We start from the raw sequence: 18,687 nt of genomic DNA on the forward strand, positions 1-18,687 counted from the left end.
CTACAGCTCTACAAGTCCCTGGTGAGAACACACTTGGAATATTGTGTCCAGTTCTGGTCGCCCTACTATAGGAAAGATACAGAGGCTTTGGAGAGGGTGCAAGGAAGGTTTACCAGGATACTGGAGGGCTTGCCTTATGAAGAAAGCTTGAATAAGTTCAGACTTTTCTCTCTGGAGAGAAGGAGGAAGAGATGAGACCTGATCGAGGTATACAAGATAATGAGTGGAATAGATAGATTCAATAACCAGAGACTTTTCCTCAGGGCAGGATTGATTGGTACGAGGGGTCATAGTTTTAAGATATTAGGAGAAAGGTATAGAGGAGACGTCAGAGGAAGGTTCTTGATGCAGTGAGTTGTGAATGCATGGACTGCGTTGCCAGTGGCGGTGGTGGATGCAGAGTCATTAGGGATATTTAAGCGACTGCTGGACATGCACATGGATAGAAGTGAGTTGATGGGTGCGTAGGTTATTATATTTTACATTAGGACTAAACCTCGGCACAACATTGTGGGCCAAAGGGCTGTGCTGTACTTTCTATGTTCTAAGGCAGCTCAGCACCACCTTCTCAAGGGCAATTAGGGATGCGGGTGGGGGGTGGGGCAATAAAACGCTGGCCACCCACATCCCATGAATGAATTAAAAAAGGGTTGAGCACAAGTCATTACTCCCCATGTAAGTTCCTGTGTATGTGCAGGGTTCAAAATATTTTACAGTCCTGCACACTTAAGTGAAAAGGCTGTGCAAAACAGAAATAAAGACAATACTAATGGCAGGATAAACATCTTGATAGAGTTCTGGAAAAAAAATGGGTCATGCTATAGGAGATTATTTTCAAAACATTGAAGAAGGCGTGCACATCAGATATGGCCAGCAGGTTTACAGCAAGACTTCTGCAGGAAGGAAGTGGTATAGCAGTTCTGAATGACATGTTTACATTCAAATTATATTACAATGTATCAGAGAAACAGAGTTCATTGGGGTGGTGGGGGGTGGGGGTTGGAGGGAAGAGAGGTTGGCAGGGCACTGTTATTTACTCCAGTTTCAAGTAGTCATAAATTATGATGGTTATTCCACAATTGGAAAAGAATATTTAAACATAATCTAGGTACGACTATATCAGTAAGCATATTGTCTTCACCTTAATTTACTCTATATTCTGCCCTTCAGAATGATTTAAATCAGATTTGCAAAGGTATTTATTACAATAGAAAACTCCCCTGCAACATAATCCAATGTTGCTTGGCTTCCAACTAAAAGTGTAAAGGTATTCTCCCATTGGGAATAAATGCACTCTAATTTCAGTTCTTTTAAGTGTTAGATTGGTAACATCCTAGTTATCAATGAGGCAGTACAATAAAAAGTGAAGTAACCTTACTTTGGTTTGGTGGCTATCCCTTTAAATCCATTTTTTAAAATTCCATTCATAATATGTAAGTAGGTAGAAGGTCAAATCCCATACTTCTACCTGGATCGTTACAATGAGTTTCAGGTTTTATGGGAGATGCCACCACGTTCAAACAAGCATATACTTGTTCAGGTTTAATAGTTGTTTTCTTTTGAATCTGGCTATTATTCATTTAAATCTGTATCATGTGTACCTGAATTCAAATGAGTGCAAATGAGTTGAGAGAATCTGTTTCAGGAGTTTTGGTTCAATTCCACAATGGTAAGAAAAATATAAAGAAACTATTAATTCATAGAAATGGTATTTCAGACATAAATGTTCAATAGGATGAGCTTGATGTTATCCTGTTATATTAGCTGTTTATTTGCTTCATTTCTTCTGCAGTAAATTCTCTTTAATAGCTTAAATCTATAATGATGTCTGTTATATTACCGTATTGGTTATTGAAGATGGGGGAAGAATCTTGAGGGCACAAAGTCATTCAATTGGTTACTTGAAAGGTTTTCTGTTTGTTATCCGAGGCATGTTATGTCAAGCTTACCTAAATATTAAGACTAATGAAGGTATCATCTAAGACATTGGCAATTAAAACTCGATTACAAATAATAATTTTAGAATGTAGTGTGAAACAATTCAAAAATGCAACATACACCTTGACTTTACTCTTTCTCTTTCTTTGTGCAAAATGCTAAAAATGACTAGGATCTCTGGATTCACAATCTTTCAATACTAGATCAAACCTGTAACTTCTTTAACTAATTGACTATTGTTCGGACAGTGATGGCGGCATTGAAACCTGTTTAATTTGCTTTCTGACCTCATGCTGGGAGCTTGTTTAGCTATGTTACTTTGAATCAAGGAAATGCTTTGAAGGATGTCGTCTTTTGGATTGAATTGTGATTGAGAAATCGTAAATGTTTGCTGTTCTTAGCACTGAGTTTCTCAAAAGGTGGAGTGGTTTTGGGGGTGAGGGAGAGATAATAGTCTCAGTGGGTTGGTAGTGGTAGAAGAGTAAGTCAGGAATTGATGTAAACATGCCTTCAGAAAACGTTAAGCAGTTTCAATGACTTGGAACCCTATTTTGATCATTTAATCCATTTAGGTTTGGCTTTCGCAGCGGTACCATTTTGATTTTCTTCATCCCACTTTGAACTTCAAAGAGGAAGTACAACACCAGCCTATGTTACAATACTTGTGGTGAATTTCTGTTCTTTGGTAAGTGTTGAATTGAAGACAGTGAAAACTGCTGACTGTCATTTAACATATAAACTTCACATTACAGCTGGTTTAAATTATCGTTATCCAAATTAGATATAGTGTTATTTTGAGATTGTGTAAATAAGACTATCTCTGATCTGACTTCTGATTCTGGCATGAATATCACAGACTGTATTATTTATGTGTTAGTTACCAAAACTATAAGAGTGTAAGCTTGGAACTAATATCTTAGGGGACATTCAGTTTGTTGTTTCTCTGTGAGAACAACTTAGCTAGTCCAGTAGGTCTTCACTCAAAATCGTGGCTGTGTTCCTAAAAATCATGACTCTAGTAACTTGAAATGAAACATTGATTTGCTTATGTTAAAACTGTAGTTAGGTTTTATAGGACCCTTCTTCCCAGAAAGAAACAAATATTAAAAATTATACCCCCAAGTTAAAATTTTACATTGTCGAGAAGTGTGGCTAATGTAGGAATTTAGCAATGAAATAGATTTCAAAATGAAATGAGCTTAAAAATCTGAAAGAAAAATGTAATTTGCTGCTAACAATTCCTTTTTTCTTGCCAGAGATCCTGCTTCCCAAAATTCCTGCTCCTGATTCCCCCCTCCGCCCCCCCCCCCCCCCCCCCCCCCAGTCATTGTAGATTTCCTCTGCTACTGGACCCTCCCAAAAGTGGCCATTTTCCCTCCATGAATTGCAGCCTCTGGATGCTACCATGCCCCCAAGGCTCATTCCCATCCATAATTGACCGTGACAGGTTGGGCAACACAGGCCAGTCCTGAGAGCTATGCTTGCACGCTATGAACAAACTTTTCAAAAGAAACAAAATGACACAGATATAATTTTCAGGGGAAACTAAACTACTTCAGAAATACTTTACTGGTTTGCATAAGGTTATGACCATGGATGTTTTTAGCTTTTAACTCCAAAATGTGTTTTTCAAAGATAATTGGTGCAAAGACAAAATTATTGCAGATTTGGAAGAATTCTGTGTCGGATCAATGGGATGTAACACCTAAAGATGTTAAAGATACCCCAAACAGACTGCACCGTGATTTCTTATGACTGCACAGTTCATGAGGGGCTGAAACACTTGCTCAGCAGCAAGCCACCCCTGCAGCCTAAGCTGCAGAAACAGTGTTTTTCCCAATGAGAAGTACACAAGGACAAGGGTTAAAAAGTGAAATTCAGTTCTACTGCAGTGTGCTGGAAGGACTGAATGTTCATATGTGCTTCAGCCTATGTTTGAGTGATAATGTATTGTGAAGATCATGGTCAAAGAACCACACAAAGTTGCCCTTGTGTTGCTGGTAAACACATTCTCCCATTCTGAGAGCTAGAGGTCAGCGAGCTAGCAGACCAAAACAGGAAGATCCTCTGTCACAATACTGAAAACCAGTTGAAAAAGGAATCGGGACAGAGCAGCATACTAAACTAAGAATCACAAAACCAAAGATTCAATTACCCATGGCAAAAGTACTAGTAACCTTTACTGCAATAGCCATAAAGTTCAACGGCTCTTTGCAAACAAGTTAAAGACCAATCCACTTTTGGATATTTTAAATCACTCAATTTGTTCATGTTATGACACCCCACTGGAACAGATGGGACTTGAACCCTTGCCTTCTGGCCCAGAGCTAGGGGGCGCTACCACTGCAACTCAAGTGCCCCTGATCTCTATATTATATGATTTGATTGATTATCACATGAAATACAATGAAAAGTGTTGTTTTGCATGCTACGTAGTCAGCTTGTACCATACAAAGCGCATCAGGGTAGCAGACCAGAGTGCAGAATACAGTGTTATAGCCAAAGAAAAGGTGCAGAGAGGTGGATCAGAATTAACGTTTGAGAGGCCCATTCAAAAGTAAGCTGACAGTGGGGAAGAAGTTACTTCTGAATCAGTTTGTGTGTGTATTCAACTCATCATCTACCAGACAAGAGGGTGGAAGAAAGTATAACTGGGGTGCGAAGTATCTTTGGTTATATTTTATCTGTAAGCCCTTGTGTTTAATTAATTTTTCACACATTTATTAATTAATGAACTTTGCTAACTCAAAGTATGGTAAAATTGGTCCCTTTAAAAACATCAGTTCATTTGGATCTGGGAGAAGGTAGCCATAGGGGCAAAGATCTTTTAACTTCATTGCAACCAATCGAAGAGGTGCGTAAATCGAGAAGGGGAGCCAGTTCATTTCTCCTTGCCCAAAAGCTTACCACTTCTGGGTATCCCAGAAACTCTTAACGAATTGGGAAACCTTACCTAGGGTCTGGATGTGACAATAACAATATTTTGATCATGAGGGTGTGGTGCTTTTATGATATGCAACATGCGATAATAGATGTAAAGTTGAATGTCGTTAATTACTTCAAGCTCTAATTCAGTGTTTTGTAGCCAGTAGATTGAATAGTTTCACTGTATCTCCTCTGAACTCCTTTAGTAGCCAGCTAAGTTCAGTTGAATTATGAGATACCAAAAACAACCTTTTTTTTTCAGATCATCATCCATTATTAGGTATCATCTTCCAGAAATAAATTACTGTTTCTTGCCTGAGTTTTGGTGCAAGATATCAAAGCTATGCAAAAAGACACAGCTGTGTATTGCCATGTACATGTGTACACATCAACCTGAAGAGGCAGAATGTGTTCAAGGTCAGCTGTTTGTTCCTCAAACAGCTGAAGCTTGTAGGGAGCTTCAGAGCTTTGTTGAAGGAGAGTTTAAATTAATTTGGTTGGGAGATAACCATCAAGATGAAACCTTAAGGAGGTCAAGGTAAACATAGAGAAGGGCAAATAGCATGAGAGTGGAGACTAGTTCAAAAATATAAAGGGACCGGTCAAAGGGAAAATGTACTGCAGGCTAAGGTATGTTTGGATTGATGCAGTGGTAGTGTCCCTACCCTTGGGCCAGGACACCTGGCTTCAAGTCCCACCTGCTCCAAAGGTGTATAATAACATCTCTGAGGCTCTCTGGTTGAAGAGGGGAAAATGCAAACCAGTTAAAGGACTGCTTTGTTCAACCAGGTTACAAAGCACCAGAACCTGCATGTCATTAGTAATACTTAAAAAAAAAAGCAGTGCTTCCCATTCCAATCTTTGGAGAGGGAGATGAGGAAAATTGGTTGAATGTAAGTATATGCAATATGGTAAATAAAGTTTCTTTTATCTGTTTCTTATGAAATGATCTTCTAACGAGTGAACATGAGTGTCTGAGGGGAGCTGTGACTCCTTAGGAACCAAAAGTGAGGTATTCTTACAGCAACATACATGATAATGAGGCCGAGGACGGCTGAAGAACTAAATGAATGGTTTCCATCTCTTTTCACCAGAAAGCAATATGCAGATATGGCAGTAAAAGATGAGATAATTATACTGGACAGGATAAAAATAAAAGAGGTCCTTAATAGCTTGGCAATCCTCAAAATAGAAATGTAACCTGATCTGAATGGAATGTGTTCCAAGTTATTGAGAAAAGGGTGGAAATTGTGAGGCTCTTTCCACACACTTCCAGTTCCGTTTAAGTTTGGAAATAATTTCAGAGGATTGAAAATTGCACCCTGTTCCAAAAAAGGTGAGAGGTATAAGCCTGGCAACTACAGGCCAATGGCCAGAGAAGAATTTGAGACTACAGGGTAAAGAAAATATGTTTAAAATGTTATGGATAGACAAATGAAAACACAGATTAGTTGAAGGCTGATCATGTTTGACTAAGTTAATGGAATTCATTAATGAAATACTGGATAGCTTGACTAGAGTAGTGTGCTTGTTGTTTATATGAACTTTCAACTAATGTTGTCCAGAGTACTACAAATCAATTTTGTCATAAAATTTAGTGACATTGACAGTATGAATACAAAAATGGTTAAGGAGAGGAAGGGAGAGTGACGATGGCTAATTATTTCTTGGGCTGCAGGCCGTATAAATAAGTAGTAGAACATAGAACAGTACAGCGCAGCACAGGCCCTTCAGTCTATGATATTGTGCCAAACATGATGCCAAAATAAACTAATGTCTTCTGCCTGCCCTGGTCCATATCCCCCGATCCTTGCATATCCATGTACTTGACTAAAAGTCCCTCAAACACCCCTATCGTACCTGCCTCCTCCACCATCCTTAGCAGCACGTTTCAAATCCTATCTCTGTGTGTTAAAAAAAAAACTTACCCCTCACATCTCCCTCTCCAAAGATTGGAATGAGAAGCACTGCTTTTTTTTTAAGTGTTATTAATGACATGCAGGTTCTGGTGCTTTGTAACCTGGTTGAACAAAGCAGTCCTTTAACTGTTTTGCATTTTCCCTCTTCCTCCAGAGAGCCTTCATCTGTCTGATTGGGTCTGGTAGAGGTATTGTTGGAATTCTGATAAGTCAGCTTGTAAGACACCATTTTATCATAACAAAAGCAAAATGGCAATTATGTTAACTTTGGATTATTATTCCACAAAACAAAGTGAACTGTGCTGGAATTCTTTGTGTTATTATTCCAATTTCTTGAATTTTCATAAGTTTTAAAATCTCTCACCTTTAGCAGGACTCATGGTGTTGTCTAAGAGTTAGTTAAATTCTAAATATTAGTCTTCTGATGCGGAGATCCACATCGGTCATGTGATTTCTGGGAACCACCTTGCAAGATTGTCATTTATTTTGTCAGATCACCTTCCTGTACAAAATATATACTTTTGTGCCAGGAGTAATTTATAAAGCCATGTTGCATGGATGATCTGAGATATTTGTTAAAACATGTGATATAGTAAATAGAAACTACTTATCTGGAGGGAGAATCTGGAACATCCGGAAATAATATTAGAAAATAAATCATTTAGGTGTGATTTTAAAAGGTATTTTTACTCAAAGGTTAATGATGAAACAAACATGAGATGCTAAATTAGTTAATCCGGTTCCTATGTTCCAAATTATGATAAGACCCAGAAAAGAATTCTGCTTATAGGTTTAATTGTGAGAATTTCTTTTCACTTTTGCAAACTAAGGATGACTTCGCTTTAGGTTAAACTGAACACTTAACAAAGATATAATCCACCTTCTGACCTTGTTAAATGTGGATGTTTCTACCTCTAGGCACTAATTTGGACCAACTATGAAAAGGCCCCTTGTCTTCACAGTAATATGATTTTTAGATTTTTCTCCCCATGCACAGCCGAGGTGTTGCAAACACCATTTTAATATATCTCTAGGCATTATGGCATTTTCCTGCATATTTGACTTAATATTTGGCAATAATGATAAATCCTTGAATATAAAGGATGTGTGTTCTGCTTATGGGAGAAAATGATGATTGAAAGAGAGAATCTCATGCAGATGTGAGACCTCTGAATAAGAGTTCTGTTCTGATAAAACATTAACTTACCATAACTAATGCCACAGGATATCCACTTATAAGATTGTAGCTGAACATAGAAAATCACTTATTGTTCTCTAGACCATAAATAGTTTGGAAATAATGTAATTTGTTTGTGTTTCTAGGTGAGTTTTCAACTCTAGATTGGAATGGAGAAGATAGAGACAAATAATGGCAATGAAGCTAATCACAACACAACAACTCTTGTCTTGCATCGGGCAAAGATGCCAGCCAGTATCATCATCTCTACAGTTCTGTTCATTGCAGAAACTGTAGCTGGTGGCTTTCTGTGTGCAGTGTACAGTCGTTGGGGTGATTCATATTGGTTAGGACTAACTATCTCCTTCATGTTAGTACCATCTGTACTGGTGCAGTTTTCACTGATCTTAATCCATCGTGAACTGGGCATGAACAGACCTTTTATACTGCTGCTTCATCTACTGCAGATGGGACCCATCATCAGGTTAGCAATGAGTGCAACTATCATAACATTTGTTATCAGTCAAAGTTGATTAAATATAATGTTTGTAGTTTGTTAACAGCATTAAAATATTTTGGCAAGCTTTTATGCTTATTAGCACTCTTTCTATCAATTATTTCAACCATGTGGTCAGTTTGACTTCAAAAAAGCTGCAAAGTGGCTCAGTGGTTAGCACTGCTGCCTCACAGCGTCAGGGGTGTGGGTTCGATTCCAGCCTCGGGTGACTGTCTGTCTGTGTGACATTTGCATATTCTCCCAGTGTCTGCATGGGGTTTCTCTGGGTGCTCGGGTTTCCTCCCACAGTCCAAAGATGTGTAGGTTTGGTGAATTGGCCATGCTAAATTGCCCATAGTGTTGAGTGTGCATTAGTCAGGGGAAATGTAGAGTAATAGGGTAGGGAAATGGGTCTGTGTAGGATACTGTTTGGAGGGTCGGTGTGGACTTGGGCCAAATGGCCTGTTTCCACACTGTAGGGATTCTATGCAAAAGATGAAACCCCATTGTATTTCTATAATTTTCCATTTCCATGACAGACTAGGGACAGTTTTTGTGTAATGTTGTTACATGCATCAAGATTGATGAAACTTAAACCTGTGCTTGAAACCTGTTTCTCTTGAAAAGTCCTCAAAGTTTCATCCTATTTATCTAGATAGGGTTAAAACACAAGCCCAAGTGGTAACGATTGTTGGGTAACATACTTTGCTAGTCAGTTTGAACTGTAAATTAATTTAGACCATGTTAGAATAGAAACTACAGAAATTTGAAAAATATGACAAATCATTGGGATGCAAACCACCAGGTACTGGAAATTTAACCCTAAGTCCCAGTATTTATTAATTATGATTTCCTTGCATATTAAATTCATCAGGTTTCTCCGGTGGAATTATTTCTGGTTTGGAGGATACTAATGATCCTCTTCCTCTGTGAAAGGTGATACTTTGTATCATTTCTCTAATTGGACCCATATTCCTCTTTACCATACCTTTTATCTTTAATATTAAAACATTTGTTATTTGCACTGATACTCATGATGTGTTCCTCTTGTTGTATGACCATTTTTGCCTCATTGTTATTTATTTTCTCTGCCTTTGTTGTTTTTCTTTAAATTATTGTGCCATCTTCCAAAAGATCTGTCCTAAAGTTATCTCCTAATGGATGCTCAGCAACTGCCGTTTGAGTTAAGCCACAAAACTAGGGAGGCTCTAAGTTTTTTTTTTTTTGAAATTTGCTGGTCATTTTGTGCCATAAATGTATAATGCCCTTAGAGCCTTTAATGCCTTAAATTTTAAAAAGTTTTATAATATGACTTGCACCAAATCCTAACTGTGTCCTAACTAGGTTGCACACAGCTTGCATTGTCCATCTTGCCTAAATCTATATGCGCTCTGTCATTTGAAATTGAAGATCTTGCTATATTCTCTTTTTAGAACTTCTTAATGGATTTGACTGAGCAACTTCAGACTGCCTGATTAATTTACTAGGTAAATGATTAGGTAGAGATTTCTATTCAGAATGACCTTTCATATGAACACAGAAAATGCATTCTGAATCAATTGCTATGGAACTATTAAGTTTTGCAATAAAAATAATTGTTAATTTTCAAGAATTAATATTTTCATTTGTAAATTAATGAATTCTATAAGTCACGGTGTATTACCCATTTGAAACTGATCCTATTACATTAAAATACTAGTTCTAGAACATTTCAATTGCATCTAGCGCACCAGCATCCCTTTACTTCCTGCTACCTTCCTAGACATGATCCATCGAAATGAAAAATTGCACACGCAGTGTCTTTTTTTAATTGACAACAAAATTCTTGGCACTGACGATCAACTTCATTCAGCCAATGTTTAGTAATCCCATTGGAGCAAGCAGAAATGGTGACAGTGATAGAAATGGGACTCAACAATGTATAAATAGCAAAAGTGCTACATTGTTAGGTTTAAAATAATTTGATAATGCCAAAGTTATTCCAGATGTGATCTCTCATCCCTAAGGGATCAGACTATCAATTTAGATGCATGATATCTGGAAATGCAGCCTTCTAAAGTGTGGAACATAAATCTATGCTGTACCTAAGAGACTAGTATCCACTGTATCGTGATTTCTGATTTCAGAAGGCATAAATGTAAACACTGTATTGAACTTTGACTTAACCTGTAAGTAGGGCTATAACCTATAAATGAAACTTAAAATACCATTTCTACAATCAGTCATACCATGTAAACAGTCAGAAAATGTTTACTGATCGCCAACAGTGTCCATATGAAAGTGCAGTTTTTCATAGTTTAGCATTTTAACCAGTTTAACGTAAGTGTAAAATGAAAATTTGTACTCAGTATAAATATTACAGTGAAATTGGGTCCCTAATCTTAAACAAAATCCCAAAGGAAGCAAAATTCCGCCTCCAGGGATTCACAGAATTCTGTGACTATATTAATGTTATCTTACTAGACTGTAAACAGAAAATAATGAGAAATTAAGTTGACATTTCAGGTCAGTGGTCTTCCATCAGACTTTTAGGATTTCCACAATCGACAGTTTTATAATTTGGAGATGCTGGTGTTGGACTGGGGTGTACAAAGTTAAAAATCACACAACACCAGGTTATAGTCCAACAGGTTTAATTGGAAGCACTAGCTTTCGGAATGCCGCTCCTTCATCAGATAACAACCACCTGATGAAGGAGCGTCGCTCCGAAAGCTAGTGCTTCCAATTAAACCTGTTGAACTATAACCTGGTGTTGTGATTTTTAACACAGTATTATAGCTTTTGTTTTCATTATTTCAGTACAATGTAGTTCAGGGTATTAAAATTAAGAGGCACTTGACCTACCTTTGACATCAAAGACACCAACAGCTACATGCACTTTACCATAGTAAAATTTTCAGAAATCCTTCATTGAAGCATTATCAAATAAAATTGAACACCATATTAGAGTAAATGACCAATGGATTAGTAAAATAAGTCAGTTTTGAAGAGTTTGGAGGGGGAATTCCAGAGCTTGAGGGCTTGGCAGCTGAAGGCTATTTAGTGGAACAAGTAAAATCAAGAATGCTAAAGGCGATGGGACTGTATAAACACAGAGGATTGGAAAGGACTGAAGGGATTGACAAAAAAACATTCAATTGGCGTGATTCCCTCCTTCTGAAACGAAAGTCAAATATGATGGTTTGCCCTCTTTACTCCCATCATTCCTATCACTTTGGCACTCTCAACCATGTCTTTTTGCATTATGCCGACTTTATATTGAGGATAGGCGGTGGAGTAATCGTGGGACTGGGAATGGATTTATATTCTGAAGTTCAGATTCATTAGCATTTGAAATTCAAAGCATTTATGAAGAATTTTCATGAAGGAAGTTAAACAGTTAGCTCAGCTCATTATGGGCTAGATAACGTATTTGTGGAAAGAAAGTTTTTCCTCATTCCATTGCTAATTATTTTCTTTTGAGTGAATGCAGGTAATCCTTCTTCCATGATCTTTCATTAAAGCTAAGATTGGATTCTTGCATTTTTGAGAAAAATTAATTCTGTCTCTGCTTTTGTCAGGTGTGTAGAAGCTATAATTGTGTTCTGCAAGTCTGGGAAACATGAAGAACCATATGTCAGTATCACCCGAAAGAAAAGACTCCATCATGGACAATCAAATGAATTTGAAAAAGAAATGGGCCATTCAACAAGAAAGTTGACTATTCACCGTAATGCATTTCAGCGGGCGTCAGTAATTCAAGCCTTTATGGGCTCCACCCCACAGCTCACCCTCCAGCTGTATATAAGTATAATGGAAAAATACATTCCACCAGCACGAGGTAATGTGTTTGCTCTTGCTGTCTAAGGTCTAAATAGAGACACTATAGTGCTTCTAACAGTACTGTGATATTGTCTGCAAAATACTGGAAAAACAACTATTCACACCCATGTGTAGGTTTTGCAAAGTTCTGAAAATACCAAGGGAGAATACTCATTGATCTAATTTACTTAATTTGTTTATAAATATAACAATCTTACTGAGCTCCATGGAAAATTTGCATTTGTTTTATGTTTTTCATATTCTTTGCCATGTATTTGCCCACTCACTCCACTAAACCAAATCACACTGAAGATTGTCATCGCAGTTTGTCCTCCCATCCAGTGTTGTGTTGTTTGCAAACTCAACTTCCACCATCTGCTATGTTGAGACTTGAACTCATGTTCCCAGAACTTCTGGATTACCAGCCATTGACATTCATAGATTCCCTACAGTGTGGAAACAAGCCCTTCAGCCCAACGAGCCCACACCGACCCTCCGAAGAGTAACCCACCCGGCCCCATTCCCCTACCCTATAGTTGCCCCTGACTAATGCACCTAACCTCCACATCCCTGACCACTATGGGCAATTTAGCATGGCCAATTCACCTAACCCGCACATCTTTTGGATTGTGGGAGGAAACCGGAGCACCCAAAGGAAACCCATGCAGATATGGGGAGAATGTGCAAACTCCACACAGATAGTTGCCCGAGGTTAGAATTCAACCTGGGACCCTGGTGCTGTGAGGCAGCACTGCTAACCACTGAGCCACCATGCCGCCTCTAAAAAACATGCAAACACCACACAGACAATTGCCCGAGGATGGGATCGAACCCAGGTCCCTGGTGCTATGAGGCTGCAGTGCTAGCAGCTTGCTCCCTAACATAACATCATAATTGAGGAGAAAGTGAGGTCTGCAGATGCTGGAGATCAGAGATGGAAATGTGTTGCTGGATTCCTGAAGAAGGGCTAATGCCCGAAATGTCGATTCTCCTGTTCCCTAGATGCTGCCTGACCTGCTGCGCTTTTCCAGCAACACATTTCCATAACATCATAATTGTCAAGTCATGGCATGATCCTCCAAGATAAATATAGCAATGGTGAATTTTGTTGTATATGAAGGCTATGCCATTTTGAAGAAATGCATTACCAAAAATTGATCAATCTCTTTTTGTTTTCCTTAGTTTATGCACAACACACCAGTACAAAGTACTCCAAAGCTCATTGTAGCTGAAGTCAGATAAAGAGTGAGCCCTTGAACTGATGTTCTAACATTAGAGATGCTTTCTTATTTCATTACTGTGATGTTTTTCCAATTTTTGTTGGCCTCAAAGTTGTGATGCTCCTGGACTGATTTTGGTGTCATGCCAGCCAGGAATGTGTCATATAAGCAATCCTGTGCTGTTTATTTGTTTAATGGGTTGTGGGCTTTACTACTTAAAATTTTAAAGCCCTTGAAATGAATAGCTTGGGAAGCCATTTCAGAGAACATTTTGAGAGTCGACCACATTCCTGTGGGTCTGGAGTCACATGTAGGCCATATGAGATGAGGGCAGCAGATTTCCTTCCCTAAACAATATTATGGAAAATGGTTACATGTTAGTCATTAGAAAGTGGTGGATAATGTCAAAATTGGAAACCGTGTCTTTTCAACCTCTTGAGTTCATACACTTATTTACAGCAGTTCAAATGCTTAGTGTGGTGGAATGTGTTGTGCATAAATTACTGAGTCCCATTCTTATAGTTATTCCTAACTGGGATCAATTATCAGAACACAGTGCATGATCTTGGGACTTTTTAAATTCTGTATGACTTGTACCAACACACTTAGCCAACAGTTGATTCTTATCACTAGTCTTTCTCGATTTAGTTTTTGTTATCCACTGAATCATGTCTCTTCTTGTTCAGTTGCTCTCATGGTGATGTCATTGCTGTCAGTGACCTATGGAGCCCTGGTGTGTAACATTCTGTCCATTCAGATCAAGTATGATGACTACAAGATTCAAATGAGACCAGCTGCTTACATATGCATCATCCTGTGGCGCAGCTTGGAAATTGCTACACGAGTTACAGTGTTGGTGCTGTTCAGCACAGTGTTGAAGCAGTGGATCTTCGCTGTGGTCTCAATTGATTTTCTGGTCTACTTTTTCCTCCCGTGGGTGGAATTCTGGTGTAGTCACTCACCATTTCCTGAAAACATCGAAAAGAACTACAAACGGTTTGGCTCAGCTGTTGTACTGTTGCTTGTTACCATTCTCTATGCTGGAATTAATGTGTTCTGCTGGTCAGCGGTCCAGCTTATGCTAAGTAATCGTGACTTGATTAGCAAGAATCAGAACTGGGTTAGGTTGTCTGTCTATTATATATTGCGGTTTATTGAAAATGCAGTGCTTCTAATTATATGGTACTTTTTCAAAACAGAAGTGTATGAGTACTTCTGCTCCCCCCTGCTGGTAGTTCAGTTAATTATTTGCTACAGCCTAGCCATCATTTTCATGCTCCTCTTCTATCAGTACTGCCATCCGTGTAGGTTGCTTTTCACACACAACGTTGTAGACTGTCTCCAGTGCTCATGTTGGAAGGAACCTCGCTTTGAGTCTGCAGTTGAGGATTCATAATTCAGCTATGTTAGAACAAGAGAGAGCTGCAGTGAAAACGTGATTTTGTTTTTCTCTTGATAGTGAAAGGTTTTGCAAGCTGGTGAATTTCACGAGGAGCATGAATAATGAATTGTGCAGAGAAAAGAACAGTATGACCTTGCAGATCAAAGCATTCTACTGCTGTAATCTGGATCAGTGCCTGGAATGTTACCTTCTACATGAGCTCATCACAAGATGGTAAAGCTAACTTGTGGCTTCCTTTTATGTGAAAACTGGCAGCCAAAGGAGTTGCAACATTTCTGGGATAGTCTCCCCGAAACCACAGAAAGCCCTAACCAACAGATGCACCCATTAACAACAAAAATACCTTGGATCTTGTCGACATTTTGGAATATCAAGGCTGGATCTGCATTAAACAGAAAAAAAATATTTGTATTTAATGAAAGATTGTTGATTTTGCATAGTTTTTTTTTCCCTCTGATGCACTTTTGATTTCTGTGTGGTAGCCTCATAATGAGCTTTAAAACATCATTCACTGGAATGTAATGGTAATTTTTCTCAAAGGCTCAAAGTTATTTAAATTAGTGTGAATTTGATTTTGTGGTAGAACTGGTTTGTTTTCATTTATTGTCAAGTTTTCTTCATTCACTTTCCACAAATTCTATCTTCTTTTCTTAGATATAGCCTGTTGCATTCTGATTAAATGGGTATTATTGAGCTTTGTTTTTAAATTCATACAAGGGAAGGGCATGTCTCTGGCTAGGCCATCATTTATTGTCCATCCCTAATTGCTCAGAGGGCAGTTAAGAGTCAACCACATTGTTGTGGGTCTGGAATCACACATGTCTGCCAAACCAAGGAAGGATGGCAAATTTCCTTCCCTAAAAGGCATTCTGAACCAGATGGGTTTTTCCAACAATTGGCAATGGTTTCGTGGTCATCGTTAGACTCTTAATTCCAAATTTTTAAAATTGAATTCCGATTCTACCATGTGCCACGGCAGATTTTAAATCCAGTTCCCTAGAACATTATCTGGGTCTCTGGATTAACAGTCCGGCGATAATACCACTTAGGCCATCACCATTATGGATACGAATCACAACATTGTGTAATTATGTTTGTGAAGGTGCTTTTCAAAGAACATCATATCTGGCCTAAATCTTACTTTCACTAAATGTATAATCCAGCAAGAGTCTGCAGATATTACCAGCCATGTGTTTGAAAAATCTAGTTTGGGATTCACTTTTCTAGTTTGTTCGCAAATTCGTTTTGCTTTTCATCTTCCCGATTTGCACAGCCCATGTTCAATTTCTTTCTGGCAAAAGAGACAATTTCATCACTCTGATGTTTTAATTTATATTCAAGAATGCATTACACTATCAGGATTGCAATGGAGCAATTCACTATTAAAGCATGGTTTTCTCTTGTTTTTTCATAACCTTTTAAGTACCTGCTGGTATCTGCTTTCTCATACCTTTTTTGACTTCCTGTGCATGGTAATTTCAAATGACGTTGCTTCCTTTCCAACTGCCATTAATCCTTTGGGATCAGTTTGATACTCTCTTGACAGTTTAAGCTTTTGATTCTGCAGACAACACTTTAGTTGAAAATTTAATATCTATAGCAGGATTACAGCAAGTCATAGGTTTTTGTATGTCAGATGATTTCCATTAAATATTTTCAGTTCCAACAGCTTTACCAGCTTGGCTGAAATAATTGAAGATGGCAACATCTTATTTCTAGCTCAATAGAAAATCGAAAACTTTAATAGGTAACTTGAGTACAACATACATGTACATAAGAATATGGTCTACTCATGCACCTATCAACTGTCAAGCCCGCTGAACCATTTTAATACAATTCTGGCTGATTTTGGGCTTCAACTTCACCTCCTTGTCTGCTTCCCATATCCTGTGATCCCTTAAATGATAAAAAATATGTCTGTCCTAATCTTGAATGCATTCAATAATAGATCTCAGAACCAACTCGAGTAGAGAATCCCATAAATTCATAACCTTCTGAGTGAAGTAATTACTCATCTTAATCCTGAATGATGGGCCCTTATCTTAAAATCATGCCCCATATTTTAGAATCCTGCCTAGTCGAGGCAATCTGTATTGATCTAGTCAAGCCTCTTTAGAATCTTGTATGTGCCAATGCAATCTAAATTCATTCAACTAAACTCCAAAGAATGTCGGGCCAATTTATTCTGTCTCTGACATTTAGGACAACATCCTCATCCCAGGAACCAAATTATTGTATACACCTTGTAGCTTGGCAGTTGTACAATGTCCTTTCATACACGTTGAGACAAAAATTGCGCATAGTACTTCAGATGTGGTGTTGCCAAACTCGTGTACACTTTTAGGAAGATCTCTTTAATCCTATACTCAACTTCCCTTGCAATAAATGTGCCATTTTCTCTCCTAATTACTTGCTGAACATCAACACTTAGCAAATTTTATACCTTTTAAAAAATATTTTGCTTTTCTATTCTTACGACTAAAGTGAATAACTTCACCCTTTCCTACATTTATACTTCTTATTGCTCACTTAAATCCAAAGAAAGAAGATCAAATTGTAGATGAACTGCAGATAAATGATCCAACATGGGATCATAAAAACCAAAAGCCAGGCGAGCTGAGGGAAGTCTTGGGGGTGGTATTAAGCTGGGCTAGGTTGGGGCCCATGAAACCTCTGTGTTGCTGGACACAAAATGTTAACACTGCTTTGTCTTTACAGAAGCTATCAGTCCTGCTAAGTTTTTCTAGCAATTTGTTTTTGTTCCTGATTTCCAGCATCCGGAGTTTTTTCTTAAATGAATTTGAAGTTTATTGATCCATGTTATATCATACTTTTACTGAATTTTATTCCCAACTCAATGTGCACTTATCTCACCTATTGTCATTTTTGTATGGCATTTGATTTGAATGCCTTTTGGAAATCATCTACATCTGGTTCCCATTTATCTGCCTATCTTTAGTTACGTCCTCAAGATAAAATTCTCATAACCTTGTCAAACACATGCATAAGGGTGGCTAAGTGGTTGGCACTACTGCTTTACAGTGCCAGGGATCCACGTTCAATTTTGATCTTAGGTGACTCTGTGGAGTTTGCACATTCTCCCTGTGTCTGCATGGACTTCTACCAGGTGCTCTAGCTTCCTACCACAGTCTAAAGATGTGCAGGTTAGGTGGATTGACCATGTTAAGTTGCCTCATAGTGTCCAGAGATGCTCAGGTTAAGTGGATTGGTCATGGGAAATGTGGGGTTATGGGGATGAGGGACAATTTAGGTATAGGTGGGATGCTTTTCAGATGGTGAGGACAGACTGGATGGGCTGAATGGCCTCTATTTGTACTGTAAGGACTTTGTAATTCTATCCCTTTATAAAAGCATGTTGAGTTATGCGAATCATACTATTCTTTCCTAAATGGAGTAATAGAGTCATATATAGCACGGAAACAGACCCTTTGGTCCAGCGCTTCCATGCTGACCGAGTTTGTCAAACTAAAGTGGCCCCACTTGCTTGCACTTGGCTCATATCCCTCTAAACCTCTTCTATTCATGTACCTGTCTAAATGTCTTAAATGCTGTAACTATACCTGCATCTACAATTCCTCTAGCAGTTCATTCCACACATTAAATATCCTCTGTGTGAAAAAGTTGCGCCTCAGGTCCTTTTTAAATCTTTCTCCTCTCATCTTAAAAAAAAACCTAGTTTTCACCTCCCCACCCCAAGGAAAAGACCTTTTGCTATTCATCTTATCTATGTCCCTCATGATTTTATGAAACTCTGAGGTCACCCTTCAACCTCTGACACTCCAGTGAAA

At 38.3% G+C, this 18,687-nt stretch overlaps 1 protein-coding gene across 2 annotated transcripts in view; it reads left to right on the plus strand.

The window, feature by feature from the left end:
• The window catches only part of xkrx (XK related X-linked), a 41,163-nt gene extending 24,615 nt beyond the window's left edge, over window positions 1-16,548 (plus strand). For both annotated transcript variants that reach the window (XM_043704739.2, XM_043704740.2), the window contains exons 2-5: window positions 2,511-2,623; window positions 8,106-8,443; window positions 12,016-12,275; window positions 14,163-16,548. In XM_043704739.2, coding sequence (XP_043560674.1) covers window positions 8,130-8,443; window positions 12,016-12,275; window positions 14,163-14,872 — 1,284 coding nt within the window. In that variant the 5' untranslated portion in view covers window positions 2,511-2,623; window positions 8,106-8,129 and the 3' untranslated portion in view covers window positions 14,873-16,548. The remainder of the gene's footprint in view (window positions 1-2,510; window positions 2,624-8,105; window positions 8,444-12,015; window positions 12,276-14,162) is intronic.
• Window positions 16,549-18,687: the final 2,139 nt, after the last annotated feature.

This window comes from Chiloscyllium plagiosum, unplaced genomic scaffold (genome assembly GCF_037043375.1).
Source record: "Chiloscyllium plagiosum isolate Xiang-an unplaced genomic scaffold, Cpla_swu_hap1 HiC_scaffold_11, whole genome shotgun sequence".
Classification (NCBI taxonomy): Eukaryota; Metazoa; Chordata; class Chondrichthyes; order Orectolobiformes; family Hemiscylliidae; genus Chiloscyllium; species Chiloscyllium plagiosum.